The sequence below is a fragment of the Pelobates fuscus genome, chromosome 4 (genome assembly GCF_036172605.1).
Source record: "Pelobates fuscus isolate aPelFus1 chromosome 4, aPelFus1.pri, whole genome shotgun sequence".
NCBI classification, from domain to species: domain Eukaryota; kingdom Metazoa; phylum Chordata; class Amphibia; order Anura; family Pelobatidae; genus Pelobates; species Pelobates fuscus.
The window spans coordinates 146,311,751-146,334,973 of record NC_086320.1 but is presented as its reverse complement, the minus strand read 5'-3'; the positions used below and the strand labels follow the sequence as shown (position 1 = coordinate 146,334,973).

The 23,223-nt window shown below is 41.1% G+C and overlaps 1 protein-coding gene across 3 annotated transcripts in view; it reads right to left on the bottom strand.

Moving 5' to 3' along the window:
* Positions 1–1,327: 1,327 nt before the first annotated feature.
* KCNG2 (potassium voltage-gated channel modifier subfamily G member 2) overlaps positions 1,328–23,223 on the bottom strand; it is a 223,413-nt gene continuing 201,517 nt past the window's right edge. For all 3 annotated transcript variants that reach the window (XM_063450482.1, XM_063450483.1, XM_063450484.1), the window contains exon 3: positions 1,328–2,738. In XM_063450482.1, coding sequence (XP_063306552.1) covers positions 2,025–2,738 — 714 coding nt within the window. In that variant the 3' untranslated portion in view covers positions 1,328–2,024. The remainder of the gene's footprint in view (positions 2,739–23,223) is intronic.

Below are 23,223 nucleotides of genomic sequence, written 5' to 3'. Positions count from 1 at the left end.
ATAAACACTACTATAAAAATATACCCAGATGCTAACAATTTATTGTATGGTTTTTGTGCACCTAAATGCTTTTGAGTTGCTAAGAGTTGGAACATGATCCCTCTCATATTACTAAAATCAAACTATAGGGCAAATGCATAATGGAGAGAAGCAGTAATATGAGTCATAACCGGTAATGATTATTATTCATTTTTATTTATTTTTAAAAGCTCATCTTGGTCTCCTTCCTTCTTTCACTCCATGTCTATATTCCTCTAGTAAAGTGCAACACTGTCCAGAAAATAGCTTCTGCAACTACAGTGCATGCTGTGTAGTTGCTTTGATAGACCTATAGGAGAGCTGTCCTGCTCCCACTAGTCATTCAATTTCTATGCTGAGATTAGATTGGCATTTGACATAGGACAATATCTTTAAATTGCTTTATTATATAATCAAAATGAACAGATTATAGTATGTTAATTTAATTTCAACGTGTGTGTACCACAATGGGGGCACTTTAAAATTACAGTATTTACACCAGTATGCTGGAGATGCCAGACGGCCAGGGGAACCCTATTTCATATCTGGTGGCAGTGCCCTCTTATTCAACATTATGGGAACAAGTCCACTTTTTATAACAATCTGTGGGCAATAATCATGTCCCCCTGAAGACTGCCTGCTGTTTTTCCCCCATCTGCCCAAGTGCCTTAAAATGTCCATAACCTTTCTCCTTCATAGACTCATAGTCGCACAATTGTGCATAGCCACAGCCTGGAAGTCGGGTAACTCTGATGCAAGTGGTAGATGAAGTTAACGAGAGCACAGTCTGTAGTCTACCTGTTCATCTCATTGAACACACAATGTCTCCACTAGGTTTAAAATGTATGGAGAACTCTCTTAACTGATTATGTAATACACTCGACTGGTGTGGGTGGATGAGTTGGTTGATCAATAGGTAGGCTGGGGCCGGCAGAGCTCAAGAAATATATGTGTCTGTTAGTTGACTGTAGGTTTTTGATTTTCTTATGTTTTATCTTTGTTTCTTTTGGTTTCTATCCGATAAAGCTCACCGTGACGTATTTTAATGCATTGTCAATTTAGGATCACTACTTGCATCTTATAACTGCAGCACAAGAACACTGGATGCATCGATGCTACACATATTATCCTTCTGTTGTATGACGTTTAATGTCTATGCTTTTTGACACAGAGCTATTTTAAGAGAGGTCCTGTGTGCTCATTATAATGCACGTCTTCTTATGCGTCACCTGTATATATCATTTGATTAACAAAATACAAGTTAAAAAAGGAGAATTATAGTATTTAAACATGTGTTATATATCTTTGGAATTGCATGATATTTTACAGCAATATTGCATTTTTCTGGTCACTAACCATGACATAAATTGTAGCTGATTCTGAATGGGAGAAAATGCAAACAACCAATCAGTAATTTTTTTCCTATTTCATTTTTACTAGTATGCAGCTCGTCATTTTATTAAGTTATACAGCATACAAACAGTTGTGCAACATGTGAAAATATAAGGTCCTTCCCAATAATCCCACATACAAATATACGTATCAGAATTCTGTTAAAGCATCATCTTTTAAATAGGAGGAAATGGTTTCAATTCTAAAGTAGTAATAGTAATAATATAGTTATATTATCTCAATCAAGTTCCATTTTAAAAGAGCCAACAAAGCTATAGCAAAAACAGTCCAATTCTACATTTTGTTTCAAATAATTGTCCAATGATATTATGGTAAAATAATGTCAATGCAGAAGAGATGAGGAAAACCGTACCCATTTTTAATATAGTCATATAACAAAAAGTCAAAGAGCAATTATGATGGAAAGAGCTTCTGGTATCAACAATCAAAATCTGTGACATATGTACGAACTTTCCATAAATGTGTGTTTTATGTGTCTGCTTATCTGATCATTGTAGAACTCCCATCTTTAAAAATAAAACTGTATAAGCAAACTCTTACAGAATACTTATGTTATCCCTGGGATCTGGTCATCAGATCTCTCTCCTTCGTTCCTAGGAATCCAGCACCGTACTCTGCTCTCTTTCCTCTAGCCTGTGTAACTGTCTGCTGGCTCTCTGCTGTTGTTCCTTTAATTCTGTGTAGGAACGGGAAAAAGTATGAAATATGGAGGTAACTGGGAATGCCATGAGCAAGATCCCACTTAGTATGCTGCTCAGTGCAACTACTTGTCCTGGGATGCTTCTAGGAACCATGTCTCCATACCCTACTGTTGTCATAGAGATTACAGCCCACCAATAACTCCCAGGGATGCTAGTAAATTCCTGCTTGGCACCAAGTTCATTCTCTGCTAGATAAACAAGAGGGGAAAACAGTGCCATAGCAACGCATAAAAAGAGGAGCAGGAGCCCAAATTCTCTAGTGCATCTTCGGACTGTGAGGCCTAATGTCTGAAGTCCTAGGGAATGTCTTGCGAGTCTCATAACATATAAGATACGTAGGGCTCGCAGCACACGAAGTACCAGCCCCACTTTCTCCAAATAGTTGTTTCCAGCTACTCCTGGTTTTTTTTCCTCGGACATGGCATCCACTATTAGTGTGATGTAATAAGGCAAAATGGCCATCATGTCTATGATGTTGAGTGGCGTTCGCAGGAACAGGCACGTCCTTTCTGCCTGGATGAAGCGAAGAATGAACTCCAAGGAAAACCATGCCACACAAACCGTCTCTAACACAAAGATGTCGTAGCACTTCTGGGAACATTCTCCCTGAAATATAGAACGAAAAAGAAACATTACATAGTTTGATGTGTATTGTTTCACATTGCTGAAACCCTTAAAAACACACAATTATTTGACCACAGTAATGCCTTGTTCTTACTAATGGATTGATTAAAGTCCTTACTGAATGACCTCTACCTACGATGCTGGGAAACTATTTCACACCATCAGAATATGAAATAATATTTGTAGCTCATTTAAATAGAAGCTTTTAATGAACATATTCTGAGAAATGATTTGTTTACTAAGCACAAAAATGTTTGACAAAGAAAAAAAATAAGGTACATGTAAAAATACACAAACAGAGCATCATAAAGGGGTGGTTAGTTCCACAGGCTACATAGTGAAGGGTGAAGAATTGATGAATTTATTGTGGTCCAAAGGACAAAACAGAAATATAATGTTTTAGCCGTGAGGCCTTAATCATGTTACATAGTTACATAGTTAGATAGCTGAAAAGAGACTTGCGTCCATCAAGTTCAGCCTTCCTCACATATGATTTTTGCTGTTGATCCAAAAGAAGACAAAAAACCTAGTCTGAAGCGTTTTCCAATTTTGCAACAAATCAGGAAATAATTCCTTCTTGACCCCAAAATAGCAGTCAGATGTCTCCTTGGATCAAGAAATTATATCCCTGTATGTTATGTTTTTGCAAGTATTTATCAAATTGCAGTTTAACCCCTTAAAGCGGCACTGTCATGGCCGAATCCCCTTTTTTTTTTTTTACCCCACTCCCGCCTCCACTACATCCAATTGACTCCCTAGTCACTCCCAAATGCCCCCCTATGTTACCTATTTTTAATCTTTATTTTCTGCCCTGATCTATATTCAGGGCGCCGCCATCTTTGTGTGGGTAGGTGAAGTCCCTGTGGGACACGTCATCACCCACACTAGATGGCGCTGTGAGATTCCTGCACATGCCCAGTGAAACACTTGAAACGGGAATTCCATCTATTCATTCATTCATCAGACAGACAAATTAATGAATAGAAAAATCAGACAAACAAACTAACACTGTGTATCGTTCGTTCGTTTATTACAAGGAGGGAGCTAACGGCACGCAGCTCCCTCCTTGTAATATGTACAGATAGAAGCGGTGGGGAGCAGTGCTCCCCACCACTTCCTAAACCCCCCATGTCCTCCCCCCTCACTCTATGGGGGTCAATATGACCCCCATAATAGCATAAGGGAGATTAGAATCTCCCCAATGACCCTACTCGCTATACCGCGAGTAGGGGCATGTCCACTAAACATTGAGCAGCCTGTGGCTGCTCACTGTAAAAAAAAACAACCTACTATCCGGCCCCCACCCCTGCGCGGTGGGTCGGGGCCATAAAGATAATGAGGGAGGAGGACCTACTGTCCTCCACTCCAGCCCCCACCCCTGCGCGGTGGGTGGGGGCCATAATTTACAATGGGGAGGGGGGACCACCTGTCCTCCCCCCCCGCCCCAACACTTGAGCGGTGGGTGGGGGCCCTAAAGATGAGAGGGGAGGACCTACTGTCCTCCCCCCCGGCCCCCACCCCTGCGCGGTGGGTGGGGGCCATAAATCACAATGGGGGGACCTACTGTCCTCCCCCCCGCCCCCACCCGTGAGCGTTAGGTGGGGGACATAAAAATAATGAGGGGGGACCTACTGTCCTCCCCCCCCGGCCCCCACCCCTCCGCGGTTGGTGGGGGACATAAATCACAATGGGGGGAACCTACTGTCCTCCCCCCAGCCCCCACCCGTGAGCGTTGGGTGGAGGCCATAAAAGTAATGAGGGGGGGACCTACTGTCCTCCCCCCTGCCCCCACCCCTGCGCGGTGGGTGGAGGCCATAAATCACAATGGAGGGAGCCTACTGTCCTCCCCCCAGCCCCCACCCGTGAGCGTTGGGTGGAGGCCATAAAAATAATGAGGGGGGGACCTACTGTCCTCCCCCCTGCCCCCACCACTGTGCGGTGCGTGGGGGCCATAAATCACAATGGGGGGACCTACTGTCCTCCCCCCCGCCCCCACCCGTGAGCGTTGGGTGGGGGCCATAAAAATAATGAGGGGGGGGAACCTACTGGATTAATTTTTTAAGCGTCAGGTTTTTTCTTTTTCGTCAGGATTTCTTTTTTGCGCTCTGGTTTTTTATTTTATTTTAAATTCGACGGGTATGATGGCTTTTTATTTGGCCTTTTTTTTTTTAAATGAAGATTTTAGAAAAAAGAAGACGTCAAATGGTAAGTTGAATTGTTCTTTACAGGTTAGTTATTTTATTCCCCCCTCACTATTTTTAGGGTGAGGGGGGTAGGTGGGGGATAGTTTTATTTGGGGGGGATTTTTATTTAGGGCCCCCACCCACCGCTCAGTGGTGGGGGCCGGGAGGGAGGACAGTAGTTTTTTTTTTTTTTTTTTGTCACAGGCTGCTCACTGCTTACTAGACAAGCCCCTACTCTCGGTATAGCGAGTAGGGGCATATTATTTACTAATACTAAGTAATCTTTACTTAGTATTAGTAAATTTGGCTGAAAGACCAATTTAGGTCTTTCAGCCTTTCAGTAGATAACTCCCTGATACCGTGGGAATTAGGGAGTTATCTACTAAGCGGCTGCAAGATGCAGCCACAGCAATGAATAGGATCAGAGTTTCATTCATTCGAATGAAATTCCGATCCGAACAAAGTCCCGAATTGCGTTCTAACACGAATGGAGAAACTGTTAGAATGCAATTCGTCAGTTTTGCAGGCGTTCTGTCTAAGTGACAGGAAGCATTGTGGGAACAGGGAGGAAAGCTAAGGATCATGGGAAAATTGCTGTGACCACCGGAAACGAAGCACACTTTGCTCCTCCGCTGGTCACCGCTGGTCACTGCGTAGGAAACCTCCAGAAGAGAAATAGTCCCTACTTTTTCTTAAGTTTTAAAGAAAACTATAGCAGATAGGAAGAAAAGAAGAACAGATCCTGAGAGAGGGAGAGAAGAGGAATCGATTGGGGAAAGGTAAGTTCGGCATGACAGTGCCGCTTTAAGGACACATGACATGTGTCACATGTCATGATTCCCTTTTATTCCAGAAGCTTGGTCCTTAAGGGGTTAAACATCTGTATAGACTCTGACAAAACCACCTCTTCAGGCAGAGAATTCCATATACTTGATGTATATCATATATATCATATACATGATTAAGGTCACACAGCCGTTTTGTCAGTTGGACCACAAAAAGAATGATATATTTTTCACCCTAAACTGTGTAGCCTATGGTTTTTCACCTTGGATCTACTTTCAAGACAAGCGGACCTCCTTTACAGAGATCCGCTGTACGTAATACCAGTGTGCTACACCCAACTACCTTGGTGTATTATAAGATGCAAAGCAGTAAATACACAATCCATGTAACTGGAAATCTATGTTATTGGTAAAAATGTAAATAAAATATGATTACATATTTAAAAACATTGACACAACTCATTGATGAATAACTTTATACACATTACATTTTATAAGGCAAAGAGATCGCCTGTCCCTGACTTCTTTCATACAGGTATACATAGACATTGGAAAAACTCAGTACAGCTTTAAAACATGCTTCTCAGATGTTAAATGAGAGAGGAGGTCATGTCTTTCAAAGGGGCAGAATTGCAAGAGTAAAGTGAGACCTTGAAAAAGTCTCCATGACCTGTGCTGGGAATGGTTTGGAGAGTGGGGACCATCAAAGGAACACTCCAAGCACCATAACCACTTCCACTACTTCCTACAGAGAGCCAAAAGCACTTTGGATGAGAGCAACCAGCTGAAACTCGCAGCCAATAAACTTGCCCTGCATTGCACAGCTTAGCTCAGAAACACTGCTTAGGAACTTCTGACTCTCCATAGGAAGTAGTAGAAGATGCAAGTTGGGGCCCAGTGGACAGGTGAGAAGTCAAACTGTTCTAAAATTGGTTTGACTTCTTATTTGAAAGGTGCCCGTGCACTATTGGCACCATAACCACTAATTACACTGTAGTGCTTATGGTGCTTGAAGTATTTTATTAATTGTCAACTTCTAAGACCTGAAGAAGAAAGGTCGTAGTCAACATTTACTTGCTATATCTGGATAGTTTGGAAAGTGGGCCATGCCAACATCAACATCGATTGGCTATCATTTTTACTGCTATTTAATAGACTTTGGGTCTTTATCTCATTTTAACTTATGTGCAAGCCACACTACTTCAGCAATAGTTCTAATAACAAGGTGAATTGACAGGTAAATCTGGGCCGAATATATAAAATTCATACTAATGCATCTTGTCAGACTAACAGCAATAAAAAGGTAGGGATGTCCAGGTCACTTTATTCAAAGGCACTCGTTGGAGAACTGTCCTCAAAGTGCCAACTTTCTAAGTCATCTTTTTATATGAGACTGTCTGAAAACTGCAGTCTCACAGCTATCACATTCTGTGTATAGAGGAGTATGCACTGAGATCGCAGAGGGTGAGAACTGACTGCTGGTCGCTCTGATCAGTGAGATTCCTCTAAAATCAATGCTGGATGACAGGTGTCAGGTATGATAGTTTAGCCATCACACAGATAAACCGCACAGAAGCAGTAAACCTGAAATAGCTGGTAAATCTATAGTGGAAACAGCGGTGGCAGAATGAGAATAAAATATCAAAGGGCCTAAATGCCTCAGAACATTTAAATACTCTTCCAGATTATGTGTTTTTTAAAAACACATTTCGGGCTACCTCTTTGGGGAGACGTAAAACCCTTCCCAGGATTCTCCCACACATAAAAGCAAGATTCAACCTATATAATCCTGGTCAGTATGGCTTTCCACACTATAGCATCAGTAATGGTCATCTTTTTTTAAAATTAATGTATGATATTTTGCGTTTTAGCGTCACAGAAAAGAGTAGTGCATTGCTGTACTTAAATGGTTATTTTTTGTTGAATCGTGCATGCCAAGTCAGGCTACACTAGATAGCCTACACTAGATAGCCTGACTGATGTCATACGTTTAGTGTGATGTTATGCTTGGTGCTATAAGGTAGGCATAAGAACAGGCTTTTCTACATTTAGAATATAGCAAGGGGGCTATTATAGTAATATGGAGGCCATATTGATCACCATAGGCTAATTATTTTTTATTTGACAGTTTTGTAATGTGGCGGCTATCATATAATTAACATTTGCGTCGTGGAAGGTTTTTGGTGACTATAGTGAACTACAGTTCAGATTTTTAAAATCTATGCCCAGATAAGAAAAACTGCTTTTTTTACATTAGAAAGATATGTATTGAGAGGATGTGATAACATTATAAAATCATTAAAGGCCTTGTTTATGCCGTCTGTACTCTCCGGTACCACCTTTGACGGCACCGTGTATATAGTTCAAACTGTTATGTTATGTATAATATGCCTAACTATGAATGTCAATATTGTACCAGTAGTATCGCCACCTACAATATATTACTACCTACCTGTGAGACTCTACTCACACATATCATATGAAGTGTGTGTAATTAAGGCCCACAATCCCCCCCTCCCCCCCCCCCAAGGCCATTCAAGATATCCTGGTTAAAAGTACACCACGCCAAAGAACACCGTGGTCACACCTGCGAAATCCCACATCTCACCCTATAGAGCACATCAAGATACCTACCTTCAAGATGGATAGGGTATGGATGACTGAGTCAAAGTCCCTCATGCCTTATGTAGCAAATTTTCCTAACAGTGTAAAATGAGCCTCACAATTATATCATTGAATACAAAAGGCCTGAACACACCCCACAAATGGCGACTAGCGCTGGCGGAGGCAAAGAAATCGAAAGCCCAAGTGGCTTTCTACCAAGAAACCCATTTCAAATGGGGTAACAGACCTAAACTCAATTCCACCCTATTCCCCCATGACTTTCATTCCTGCTACAAATAAAAAAAAAACTAGAGGTATCTACTCTAATTAGCAAGGATGCATCCTTCACATTGGTGAAAAAAATAGGAGATAAACATGGTAGATATTTAATTATTCAATGTTATATCAACAACAACCCTTACACGCTGGTAAACATTTATGGTCCAAATGACAACCAACAGGAATTTATACTTAAAATATTTGGCATACTCTCACTGTATAGCTTTGGGGATGTCATAATAGGGGGGGGCACTAACTTCCTGTTAACCCCTTAAGGACACATGCCATGTTTGACATGTCATGATTCCCTTTTATTCCAGAAGTTTGGTCCTTAAGGGGTTAAACGCCTCCACGGATACATCTGCACACCGCCCAGACCACACGAAAACAACCAAACGATCAACAGCCCTCACCTCTAAGATTGCACGCACCATTCTCAAACATGACTTTGTAGACCCATGGTGAATACTCCATCCCACCGACAGAGATTATACTTTCCACTCTGCAGTGCATAATACTTACACAAGGATCGATAGATTCTTGATACCCGCCAAATACATAGACAAAGCTCAGGCAGCCACAATAGACCACATAACATGGTCAGACCATGCTCCTGTCATGCTGGCCATCCAAGAACAATACGCATCCAAGGGCAAAGGCGCCTGGAGACTAAATGACACCTTACTGGTCTATTCTTCCTTTTCCCCACTCCCCTAACCAAACCCTTAAAACAAGTAGCGATACTTACCATTTTGGCAGCTAGAAACCTCATAGCGACCAATTGGAAACAAAACACCTGTCCCTCTAGGCAACAACTACTGGATAAAATCCACCTATACTACACCTATGAATGCATGACCACAACCTCCGCCAAACATTAACAGATATTTCAGGACACCTGGGAACCATGGACCAGTAATGGTCATCTTTGGGCCAGAGCCCTACCCTATCTAGCCACCATCACAAGAGAGCCGGACTCACTGTGACACTTTAATGTGATGTATGTACCGTATTTATCGGCGTATAACACACACTTTTTCTCCCTGAAAATAGGGAGAAAATCATGGGTGCGTGTTATACGCCGATATCCTACATTTACTTACCTGTCTTGAAGCGTGGGCCGGCTTCCCAGTGCACACTTCCTGTGCACACTTCCTTTCAGTCCCGCCAGAAACCGGAACCTGAAATTTAAGTTCCAGTACCGCGGTGCGCGCTGTGAAGCCGGCCCACGCTTCAAGACAGGTAAGTAAATATGGGACAGAGGGAAAGTGCACTAGGGGACACTATGGGAGGGGGGGCACTATGGGAGGGAGGGACACTATGGAAGGGGTGGACACTATGGGAGGGGGGTACACTATGGGAGGGGGGGCACTATGGGAGGGGCGGGACACTATGGGGGCGACACTATGGGAGGGGGGACACACTATGGGGGGTGGAGAATACTATGGGAGGGGGGAAGAATACTATGGAAAGGGGGGGACACTATGGGAGGGGGTGGAGAATACTATGGGGGGGAAGAATACTATGGAAGGGGGGGAACACTATGGGATGAGGGGGGGGGACACTGTGGGATGGGGGAGAATACTATGGGGGGGAGAATACTATGGGAGGGGGGGAGAATACTATGGGGGGAGAATACTATGGGAGGGGGGGAGAATACTATGGGGGGAGAATACTATGGGGAGGGAGAATACTATGGGGGGGGGGGGAGAATACTATGGAAAGGGGGGAACACTATGGGATGAGGGGGGGGGAATACTATGGGAGGGGTGGAAATTTCCTGGAATTTCCTTCTGTAAATGAGGTGCGTGTTATACGCCGGGGCGTGTTATACGCCGATAAATAGGTATATATATATTTATATATAATATAAAGAAAATATGTAAATACGTAAAAAAATTAAATTACAAAAATTATTAAAAATAAATAATAAAAAAATATATAGATGTGTGTTATTTTGTTCTAACTGTATTGAGATATTAATATATATATATATATATTTATATCAAAATACACATAGAACGAAATATTATATATATATCTATATACATAAATATATACGTATACATCACTATATATATACCTATATATAAATAAAAATATTTTAAAAAAATTATATATATATATATATACACACATATGTATATATATATACATATATTAATTATACACATATATTTATGTAATATTTTTACATAATTAGGTATCCTAATTAATTACAATTAGCGGGACCTGCCTGACAACCCATGCTGAAAGTATAGGGAATTTAATTTGCTAGCACAATATTTAACCCTATAACTTTCCAAGACACCATAAAACCTGTACATGGGGGGTACTGTTTTACTCGGGAGACTTCGCTGAACACAAATATTAGTGTTTCAAAACAGTAAAATATATTACAACGATGATATCGCCAGTAAAAGTGATGTTTTTTGCATTTTTCACGCACAAACAGCACTTACACGGACGATATTATTGCTGTGATACTTTTTACTGTTTTGAAACACAAATATTTGTGTTCAGCGATGTCTCCCGATTACAACAGTACACCTCATGTACAGGTTTTATGGTGTTTTCAAAAGTTACAGCGTCAAATATAAGGCTCGTGTTTCATTTTTTTCACATTAAAATTTGCCAGATTGCTTACGTTGCCTTTGTGACCCTATGGTAGCCCAAGAATGAAAATTACCCCTATGATGGCATACCATTTGCAATAGTAGACAACCCAAGGTATTGCAAATGGGGTATGTCCAGTCTTTTTTAGTAGCCACTTAGTCACAAACACTGGCCAAAATTGGCGTTTTTTGCATTTGTCCCACACAAACAAATACTAAGGCTAACTTTGGCCAGTGTTTGTGACCAAATGGCTACTAAAAAAGACTGGACATACCCCATTTGCAATACCTTGGGTTGTCTACTATTGCAAATGGTATGCCATTATGGGTGTAAATTTTTTTCCTGGGCTACTATACAGTCTCAAAGGCAACGTAACCAATCTGGCGAATTTCAATTTTGAATGTAACACGCTATATTTGACCCTTCCCAAAACACCATAAAACCTGTACATAGGGGGTACTGTTTTACACGTGAGACTTTGCTGAATACAAATATGTGTATTTTATTGCAGTAAAAGCAAACAGTATTATGACATTGACAGTTAAAATGTCATGTAGAACTAAAAAAATAAAAAAAATCTTATTTTCTGCCATTTTCTTTCATATTAAATTATGTTTCATAGCTAAATATTTAATATTAAATGAAAGCCCTGTTTCCCATGAATAAAATGATATATAAAACGCATTTAATATGAAAGGGGTGAATTACGGTTGGACAGACATATAGCGCAAATGCCAGGTTTTGTTTACGTTTTGTTCTGTTCACAACGTGTACATTTGGCTCAGTCCTTAAGGGGTTAAAGAGCTTGTTTATCTAATTCTTTAAAACAAAACGTATGTATGCTCTTTTTTGAAAACCAGAATATTCAAGGATATAACCGTTAAAGGTACACTCCATTGCCCAAGTAAAAAAAAATTAAAAAAAATCACTGTTTAGTAGATATACCCTCAATGAAACCCTGCATGCATTTAATTGTGCAATTTGTCATTTATATCTAAAAACAACTTGCAAAATGCAAGCTTTCTTCATAATATTCCATTGCAGCCAGAAAAAAAGTGTTCAGTGTTCCATTATCCAACTGTAAAAGCCATAAGCTAAACAAAACTGTTTTCATGGTCAATTATGAACAGCATTTACAGCTGTATGTTTCCCAGAGGCCATGCATCATACTTTCTGGAAAATTGTAAAAGTAAGATGCTAAAGTCTCTTCTTAGTTCTGTGTCTGTGTTGACGCCATTAAATTAGAATTGCTCTTTCATCTGTGGAATTTTAAGATTCCTATAATTGTATTGCTGTTAACCTGTCTAAAATGATTCAGATGTAGCAATACCATAAACAGCAAAAAATGGGGAAAATGTTAATTGGACCATGTAGTTTTTGTAACATATTGTAATAATCTTAACGATTTATGTGTTAAAATGCTTCAGCCTGCCTAATGGCAAAATTTTCAAAACAAAAATAATAATAGGTTATGTAATGTTGTTGGGGTTTTCTTTTTTAATTTTAGTTTTTTATGCAAGACAAATAGGATGCTAGAGCGCTCTCTCTCTCTCTCTCTCTCTCAAATACAAGTCCAAGGAAAAATATATATTTTCAAGAAGTTACAATAAAGTATAAACAACATATATTTACCTGCTATTGTTTATAAATTCATAAATCCCCAGTGTGCAACGTCACACTAACAGGGCTATTCACTAAAGTGAGGATTACAGAGAAATTAAAGTAAATTAAAAGCAAAATTTGTATTTAAGCCAAAATGGACAAATTCAAAAGACAATAGTCAAGTTTGACATAGGTCCTAAATACAGTAACAAGCTAAACAAAAACCGGACCAAAGTACCAATAGGAATAAAGTGCAAGCATGGTCAGGAAAAGCAAAAGGTCAGGTCAGACCATACAGGTTCACAGGTGATAAACAGGCAAAAATGAGTCAGATTCCACAGAGACAATAGAAAGCACTGAAAGCAGACCACAACCGAGCACAAGAGACATGGTCAACTGCAGTTATATAGGAGAGGGGGATAAAAGGCCTTCCTTCGGGTGCATGTGCACCTAACGGATCCATAGCATGTAGGCTCTCTACTGCCACAGCAGACGATGCTGCCCGATACTCTGAATAGAGCAAGGGCCACAGTGAGGAGTAGAGAGTCGTGCACGGTGATAAGCTGGCTGTGCATGCCGAAGATCCTGACATGTGATGCTGCCGCAGATAGGGAGGTGCGGCGAGGGAGCCACCGGTAAGTGAGCTGACAGGCTTGACAAGAAGTGATTTACACCGTTTTAGTTCAGCTATTTTAGCCTAAATTTTAAAATTCTATTTGAATTTATTATTGATAATATATGTTTAATGCTTGGAAAAAAACAATACAAAATCCCTGTGCTACATGAGCATGAAGGTTTACCCATGTTCAATATGGAAAGAAAAACTTTGGGAGAATGTCTTTCCAAGATAAGAGTTGAACAAAAATTGTTATATGAAATAGCAATTTCTCTATAAATCCCCGGACTAACCTGGTTAATAGACATGTGCAATTTGTTTTGTTCCGAATGTAAATTCAGATGAATTTCAGCAATTCGGACATTCACATGCTTCCGAATGTCCAAATTGCCAAAGTGCTGAATTTTGGAAGTGCCGAACCGAACCGAATTGCCGAAGTGGTGAATTGCGGAAGAGCCGAATTTCGGAAGTGCCATACCGACTTGCTGAAATGCCGAATTTCGGAAGTGCCGAAGTGCTTCGGATTTCTGAAAAGTGGCAAAACAAGAGAGGGAGGGGAATAAGCTAATTCCTGGCACTGGGAGCCCTATAGATGTGTAAGTGGTTGTGGTGGCAGTGCGGGCACCTAATCCTACCCCTAACCCTACCACTACCCTACTCCTAACCCTATCCCTAACCCTATTTGTGTAAGTGGACCCTAGCCTTAACCCTACTCCTAACCCTACCCCTAACCCTACTCCTAACCCTAGATGTGTAAGTGGTTGTGGTGGTTAGGGTTAGGTATTAGGGTTAGGGGCAGGGTTAGGTGTAGAGTTAGGGTTAGGGGTTAGGGTTAATGAACCCTACAGATGTGTAAGTGGTTGTGGTGGCAAGAGAGGGGTGCTTTTAAATGTCTGAAGTGCGGAAGTCTTGAATTGCCAAAGTCCCGAATTTCAGAAATGCCGAAACCGAACCGAATGTTTTTCCCATGATGGTTAACCCAAACTACAATTAGCCATTTCTTTTAATTTATTGTGGTCAGGTATGTGAGGCATTAACATATATGATGAACCTGTACCACTTGATGGAGACACAAATTTGAGAAAAAAGAAAATTGGGGCACACCTGGAACATGTAGGGGTGACATAAAGACCAAAATATATTTTTTAAAAACCCACAGATTAGAGAACAGTAGCCATATGATGTAACTGAATCGCCACATTTGTATCTCCATGTAAGATAGTTGACTTTAAGTAGCTTTGCAAAATTTAGTTTTTTGTGTTGCGCTGTTCCTTAATCTGTATTCTGACCCAACTGTGAGTTCTAATTTAGCACACAGGATGGGAGAGCCATTAGTCTTAATAATTATTTACAGGTGACACTCGAAAAATTAGAATATCGTGCAAAAGTTCATTTATTTCAGTAATGCAACATAAAAGAGGAAACTAATATATGAGATAGACGCATTACATGCAAAGCAAGATAGTTCAAGCCGTGATTTGTCATAAGTGCGATGATTATGGCTTACAGCTCATGAAAACCCCAAATCCACAATCTCAGTAAATTAGAATATTGGGAAAAGGTGCAATATTCTAGGCTCACAGTGTCCCACTCTAATCAGCTAAGTAAGCCATAACACCTGCAAAGGGTTCCTGAGCATTTAAATGGTCTCTCAGTCTGGTTCAGTAGGAATCACAATCATGGGGAAAACTGCTGTGTGCAGAAAGTCATCATTGACACCCTCCATAAGGAGGGAAAGAAGTTGGAGGTTCCCAAAGTGCTGTATCAAAGCACATTAATAGAAATTTATGTGGAAAGGAAAAGTGTGGAAGATAAAGGTGCACAAGCAGCAGGGATGACCACAGCCTGGGGAGGATTGTCAGGAAAAGGCCATTCAAATGTGTTGGGAACTTTCACAAGGAGTGGACTGAGGCTGGAGTCAGTGCATCAAGAGCCACCACACACAGACTGATCCTGGACATGGGCTTCAGATGTCGTATTCCTCTTGTCAAGCCGCTCCTGAACAACAAACGTCAGAAGCATCTTACCTGGGCTAAATAAAAACAGACCTGGTCTGTTGCTCAGTGGTCCAAATTCCTCTTTTCTGATGAGAGAAACCTTTGCAACTCATTTGGAAACCAAGGACCCAGAGTCTGGAGGAAGAATGGAGAAGCACACACTGCAAAATGCTTTAAGTCCAGTGTAACGTTTCCACAGTCTGTGTTGATTTGGGGAGCCATGTCATCTGCTGGTGTTGGTCCACTGTGCTTCATTAAGTCCAGGATCAACGCAGCCGTCTACCAGGAGATTTTTGAGCACTTCATGCTTCCTTCCGCAGACGAGCTTTATGGGGATGCTGACTTCATTTTCCAGCAGGACTTGGCACCTGCCCACACTGCCAAAAGCACCAAAGCCTGGTTAAATGACCGTGGGATTACTGTGCTTGAATGGCCAGCAAACTCGCCTGACTTGAACCCCATAGAAAATCTATGGGGCATTGCCAAGAGAAAGATGAGAGACATGAGACCGAACAATGCAGAAGAGCTGAAGGACGTTATTGAAGCCTCCTGGTCTTCCATAACACCTCAGCAGTGCCACAGGCTGATAGCTGCCATGCCACATTGAGGCAGTAATTGCTGCAAAAGGGGCCCAAATCAAGTACTGAGTCCATATGTATGCTTATACTTTTAAGAGGTCCGATTTTGTTCTATGTACACTCCTTATTTTATTGATTGCATGTAATATTCTAATTTACTGAGATTATGAATTTGGGGTTTTCATGAGTTGTAAGCCATAATCATCGCACTTATGACAAATCATGGCTTGAACTATTTTTTCTCATATATTAGTTTTCCCTTTTACGTTGCATTACTGAAATCAATGAACTTTTGCATGATATTCTAATTTTAAGAGTATCACCTGTATATATAGATTGTAAAATCCACCTTGCTGTATCCCTTTAGACATTACACAACCTTTACAACTCGGGCAAATGAAACCCATTGATATTTCTGGTTTACACAGTATCTGTAGAATACATATTACAGATTTGTCAAAGATGCTCTCTACTTAAAGACATGCTATTACATGTATTATGGATGTCAATACTTTGCCAGCATGCACGGTCTCTAATGTATATAATACAGCAAAATACAATGTACATACCCTATTTAAAAAAAATCATATTGGTGCCTATTCTAATTCCTTTAATATGGTAGAGAACGTAATGTTTTCACTGATCAACCTTTCAAAACAATATCTTCTACAGAAAAATTTTATCAGCAGGAGAAAATGTGCATCTTCCTAAGATTCATTTCTGAAAATGCAAGACAATTTTAAAACGATCTACAATTACATCTCCCTGGAAATCTGCAGCATGGTCTGAATTGTGTTCACAGTCAAAAGTTTCCATTATATGTCACCAACCAGCATTTACTGACACATGGAGCTTTTCATCTAAATAGCATGTGCATTGTACAGGTATCCTAGCAATCAGATACAACGCAAATAATATTTGTGGATCCTTCATGAGTTTAGGATTGATCAGGTACATTGTGTACTGATGTCATAGCAACTAACATTTTATTGGCTGTGCCAATGAAATACTCATTGCAATTATGACATCACATGAAGGAAATTCACAATGATTTGCATTAGGATGAATGCCTCCTTTTGCTGTAATGGTACTACTTAGTATGGTGTAACATGGAGGGAAGACAGCTGTATTCCATTCTGTTGGATGTCCATATTGCAATGCTGGTCAGCCAGCCAGGCTGGCTATTTTTTCCCAATATATATTATACTGTTGTGTGGTTCCTGGTTGTGATGAGTCCCACGGATGAATTCGTCTGACTGTTTGAAGGAACAGCTTCCTCCAGTACAGCTACAGCTTCAATCAAATTAGAAAATCTGTTATGCTGCACAAAATCAGGGCTGGCCGAACCTTTCCTCTCCCTCCCCCTACCCCACCTGCTGCTACATGACCCAGCTACATGCTTGTACCCCAGCTGTCTTATCTCCTCCCACTCCAATATCTGCACTCACTAAACCCTGTTCAGTGAGTGAGCGGCAGACCCCTTTCACGATTGTCAATCTGTCCCAATGTTGCAATTTGCTTCTCCAGATCTCCAATCCAAGCTTTCAGAGAAGCCACTCACTCACACATGCCACAGACGTTTGGACCCTTGGATGGAATTTTCCAGACATGCATGCATGTTAGAAGATGTGCACTGAGTCAACCTTGCAATCTTGCTAACACTCATATGTATAAGATTGTGCTGTGGCAAGATGTCTCATTACATACAGGCCCGGCCTGTAGGGTGTGGAATCAGTGAAGCACAGGGAGACAGTGGCAGGTATCAGCTGCAGCGACCCATAGAGCCAGAGAACTGGCGTAGGAAGCAGCCTGCCTGCATACATTTGTCGTGGTGGGCTTTCATTGGTGTGGGCTGATGAAAGTGTGATGAGGTTGGGAGGTACTTTGGGAAGGTTGCTAGTGGTGGGAGAAAGAAGGAGGACACTCACTTGTTTTGATGAGATAGTTAGATCAATCTGGAAATATGTACTATGCAAGAGCAGGTACAGGATGTCTCTGGAGTATCCTAGACTTCAATTCAGTCTCTGAAGATGGTGTTGAATTAATATCCCTAAAATTGCTTCTGAATTAGAAATCTCAAGGCTAAGTAATGTACAATGTGGCTTTTAATAAATAACTGAAATTTTAAACATCTCATAAAAATTTGGTTTACTCTTCAGCACACTTGCAATCTCCATAATTAAACTTAGAAACTTGGGGGTAACGGCCAAAGGTACACACACATTGTCTTCAGTAAATACTAGAAATATATTGTTTTTACTTCATGGATTTTGTAATCTGGTGGCAAAATTAAGCTAAGTACATAATCCAGTTTGTGTGCAGGTATCCTATACAAATGGCATTCTCATTTTATAAATGAACTCACAGACTGATGGTCACATGAAAGCTTCCAGCACAATTCAGACGTGATATTTACATTCCCCAAGACATTTATGCAGTCCAATTAGCCTTTATTAATCCATATCTGTCATAATGTTTGACCTAGCTTCTTCACGTATTGGCGTGCATTGCAATATTTACAATAGGCACTTAGGGGAGTAGATAACATAATGTTAAAACAGCAGCTCTGAAATCAGAAAGAGACTCTCTCGGGCATAACAACAAGGCCAACTAATCGTACCTCTCAGTATAATAAGAAAAAAAAGGAATATCCTCTCATAATGTAGAAACAAATTAGAAATAATGAAACCTTGGAAACAGTACTGAACGCATAATAGATGAAAGCTATCCATTCTGTTAATGACTTACCGTGTTCACATTTGTTTTGTATATATATTGCTTCTTTTAATGTCTGTCTATTATTTTGTGTAGGTGTGTGGGTTTTCATAAATTCTATTTAATGACACAATGCCTAATTCTGACAAATGCTTATATTAACCCTTTAAGGACGGAGGCAATTGTCCAAATTCTGAAGCCACACAAAACCTAGAATTTGCGCTATGTGTTAAGTCCACCATAAAAGGTTTTCTCTCTAAAATGAACCTACTGCCTCATTTTCAGCTATAGCTAAATATTAAAAATTAGATGTATACTTACCAAAAAAAGTGTTTTTTATCTTGTCCTGTAATGGAGTTTTATTGAGTGTTCAGTATACTCACCTCCTTCCCAGTGATTCCCACACCGCTTTAACCCTGCCTTAGCATACTTGTATGCTCTATTTGTACAGCCTATCTATGGAAAGCCTATGATGGCTTTCCCAATGGCTGGTATAGCATATGCCCCTGACACTGGCGTGTTCACAACCAGTAACAAGCGTCGGGCTTTTGTAGCTCACTTTTTCCCACATTATGGGTAGCACTGATTTTATTTTGATTTAATGTGCACTTTCTGGATACCTAAGGGTTAGTTGGTTCAGGTAGGCACTAGTAGGTTTTCCACAGTGCTCCGGGACTTAGGGGCAGCATATTGATCCAGGGATGTATTCCTTTTTTGCTCCCCTTTTTACTTGTTTGAGTCTTATTAGCTCTTTCAGCCATTAAATTGCTGTGTTATAACCTATTCTAACGTGTTTGCACCCTTGTAGCATACTTTGCTTTAGGGGCTTATCTGCTTTATTGTGCTTTGTGGGTTTGTGAATTCCAGCTTCTTTATGAACCCCAGATCCGTATTCTGACTATTTCTGAGGAAGCTGACTTTTATGATCCCTTTTCTTTTTATTTGTAGTTATCAAAGATGTGCTAATGGAAAAAGGTCCCATTTTTTTGTTCTATGGCTTTTAATAGTTATTTTAATTAAATTATTGGTGTTTTACATAAGCATTGGTCTATTTTACAGTTGGATTCATGGCTGAAATGTAGTATTCCTACTGTTCCCAGAGTTACCTTTAGGAGAAACATGAACCTCAAAAACATGTTGGCCCCCTCTAAATTGTCTATAATAGGGTCCCACAATCAATTTTAGATGTGGTGGAACACGTTGCCTTACATGTAAGTTTATGTGTCATGGGGCCTCGGAATTTGGATCTTCTTCGGATGGTAGAAAATTTGGGATCAGCCATAGGATAACGTGCAATTCCACATGTTGTCTATCTCCTTATATAGGCACATGTGGCCTTTTATGTGGGACAGACCACAAGATCCCTTAAGACTAGGTTTAGAGAGCATAGATGGGCCATTCTACACAAGGACAGAAAATCACATGTGGCACAGCATTTTCAGCTAACACACGAGAGTGACCTCTCACACACAGTGGCGTACACACAAACCATGTGGCCCCAGTGCGAAAATGACCCGTGGCCCCCCTTTCCCCCCTCCACACACACACACACACACACACACACACACACACAAACATAGACACATACACACAGACACATACATACAAACAAACAGGCAGGCACACATATATACATACAGACACACACACAGACAAAGGCAGGCACACATACAGACACACACACTGATACAGAGACAGGCACACATACAGACACACACACACATACGTACAGACAGACACACAAGACACACATACATACAAAGACACATACATAAAAAGACACATACATAAAAAGACACATACATAAAAAACAGACAGGCACACACACACACAGGCAGACACATACAGACACACACACACAAGACGCACATATATACATACAAACAGACAAGCATACACACATACAGGCAGGCACATACACAGGCAGACACACATACATACACAGACAGGCACACACATACATACAAAGACATACATACAAACAGGCAGACACACACACACACACACACACACACAGGCACACATACCGACAGGCACACACATACAGACAGACAGGCACACACATACAGACACACACACACACAAAATGTTTAAATCACCCTCCTGTTTCCTAACTTTTTGTGCAGGAGGGTGACTTTTCCTAGGATCCAGTGGTGGCTCAGGCGGATGGGAGTCAGAGTTCCCACTCTGACTCCCTCTGCTTCCTCCCGCGCGGCTCTCAGTGTTAGCTGGGAGGAGTGACGTGCAGTCAATTCCTCCCAGCTTGTGATGTCATCACAGAGGGCCCGGTCACGCTGTTAAAGCGCCCAGTGCTTACCGGGCCCCCTGACAATCCATATCCATCGGGTGGCCCTGACAGCATGGGCCACCCGATGGACTCCTTGGACGGCGGCCCCGGCGGTTTGCCGCGCGGGCCGGGGCCGCAGAAGATGATGGCGGTGGATACCCAGTCACAGGGGTCCGCAGGGCGGCCGGGCCCCCTGGAGTGGCGGGCCCGGTCGCAGCTGCGACACCTGCGACCGCGGTATGTACGCCTTTTTTGCTACTGAAGGAGAACATTTAAAAAATATGGATTATGGGGAACTAATATTGATGCTTTTTCAGAGTCTAGAATAGGGGTCCTCAAACACCAGCCCCCCAGATATTGCTGAACAACAACTCCCATGATTCTCTGGCTATCTATGTAATTCAAAGAATCATGGGAGTTGTAGTTCAGCAACATCTGGGGGCCGGAGTTTGAGGACCCCTGGTCTAGAAGAAAGTTTTTGTGGTAACTGTGGCGGAACCAGCCTCTCCACTGGGCATTGGAGAAGACTGATTGCCAGCCTCCTGCCATGTGACTATGGCCCCTGGGGTGTATTGCCTGCTCTCCTGTACTGCTGAGGTTTTCTACCAACTAGGTGGATTTGGCTATGGAGCTTGTCTAGTTCTCCCTGTTGGTAGCAACAGCAATATGCACTACCTGAATAGCAAGACTGGTTCATTTGCATATTCGGGTAGATTTGCATATTGCTATTTCTGCAGGCACGTGAGATATTTTCTGTAAATTATTGTCTTCCCCACCTCTTTAAAAATATGCCATTGTGATATAATAAATCACTGTATGTTGCCTGCTATGATTTGTTTGTAATTGTATTGAGTTTTCACAGCAATGTTAATGTAATGACCATATGGGCTAGTCCCAAGTAAAATAACGTTTTAGACAGTTCTTCTTTATCCTTTGAAATGTAGCCTTGTCTCGTTATTGGAGGGAACTGCTATAATCACACTGGGGATTGCTATGCTCTGCATACTCCCTGGAGCTTTAATCACTTAGCTCTTTTAAGAGCTGTTCCTGTTACGCTCTCCTGGAGGAGAGATCTTCCCCACACGGTCCTGGAGGACAGAAGCTGATCCAGGGTGGACAGAAGATGGTGAGACTCCAGTTAAGCTACGGCGGTTGTGGAGTCTGTGGTGGTTGTGGTGTCTGGTGTGGTCATCGGCGCAGGCTAGGAAGTGTCCATCAACGGAAGGTACTCGGTCGGAGTACGGGGAGTTCTGTTACAGTGACTTTGAACAACTTTAACCTCCTCACAACTTAATACTATATGCAATTTTGAATCCAATCTCTTTTCAGTTGACAGTTATGATTACTGATCTCACAGAATACACTGTTGTTTTTTTTACAGATACGCGAACTGCATTTATATATTTAATTCTGTTATTTTCCTATTTAAAGATATGTTATATAATGTGATTTACTTCTTTTTATTTTGCACAGATTATTTTTCATTTAAAACTTGTTTGTCCTAAATAAATATTTTCCTCAATTTTTTTTTGCACTTTCTTTTGGGAGAGGGGGAGGGTGTAAATTCAGCCCTGATACCAACACTACACCCATCGGCGTAGGAACCAAAGGAAAACCTGGGAGGATAGAGCAAAGTAATTTCAAATAAGCCCATCCTGGGGAGCTTTCATGTTTTCTGCAGTTTTCTATAGGAAAAATTATAGATTATCACAAGGGAGTCTATTAGTACAAAGAGGTAACCAACTCTTAACATTTGTTTTGTTTTTCTTATCTTTCTTAAACAGTGAAATATATGATCTTAAAAGTTACACCATATTATCTGGAGGATATTTGTACCCCCATCTCCCTCAGTTCCTACACCAAGTCTGCCCCTAACATTATGCATGCTTACTACGTGTTTCCATATACTTACCATGACCTTACCTAACCTTAATCTTATATTATTCTTAATCAGAACCTGGATCCAAGAATGAAATGCAGCACCTCTTCCCCCCCCCCCCGCACCAAAAGTCCGCCAACAACTATTACGTTATGTAGTGTGTGTATTAAATGCAATGTCTATTTGTGTAGTGGATGCAGTGTATGCAGTGAATGCAGTGTGTGTGTGTGTGTGTCGTGGATGCTGTATCTATTTTTGGGTCGTGGATGTAGTGTGTATTGTATGCAGTGTGTGTATTGAATATGTTGTCTGTGTGTGTATAGTGG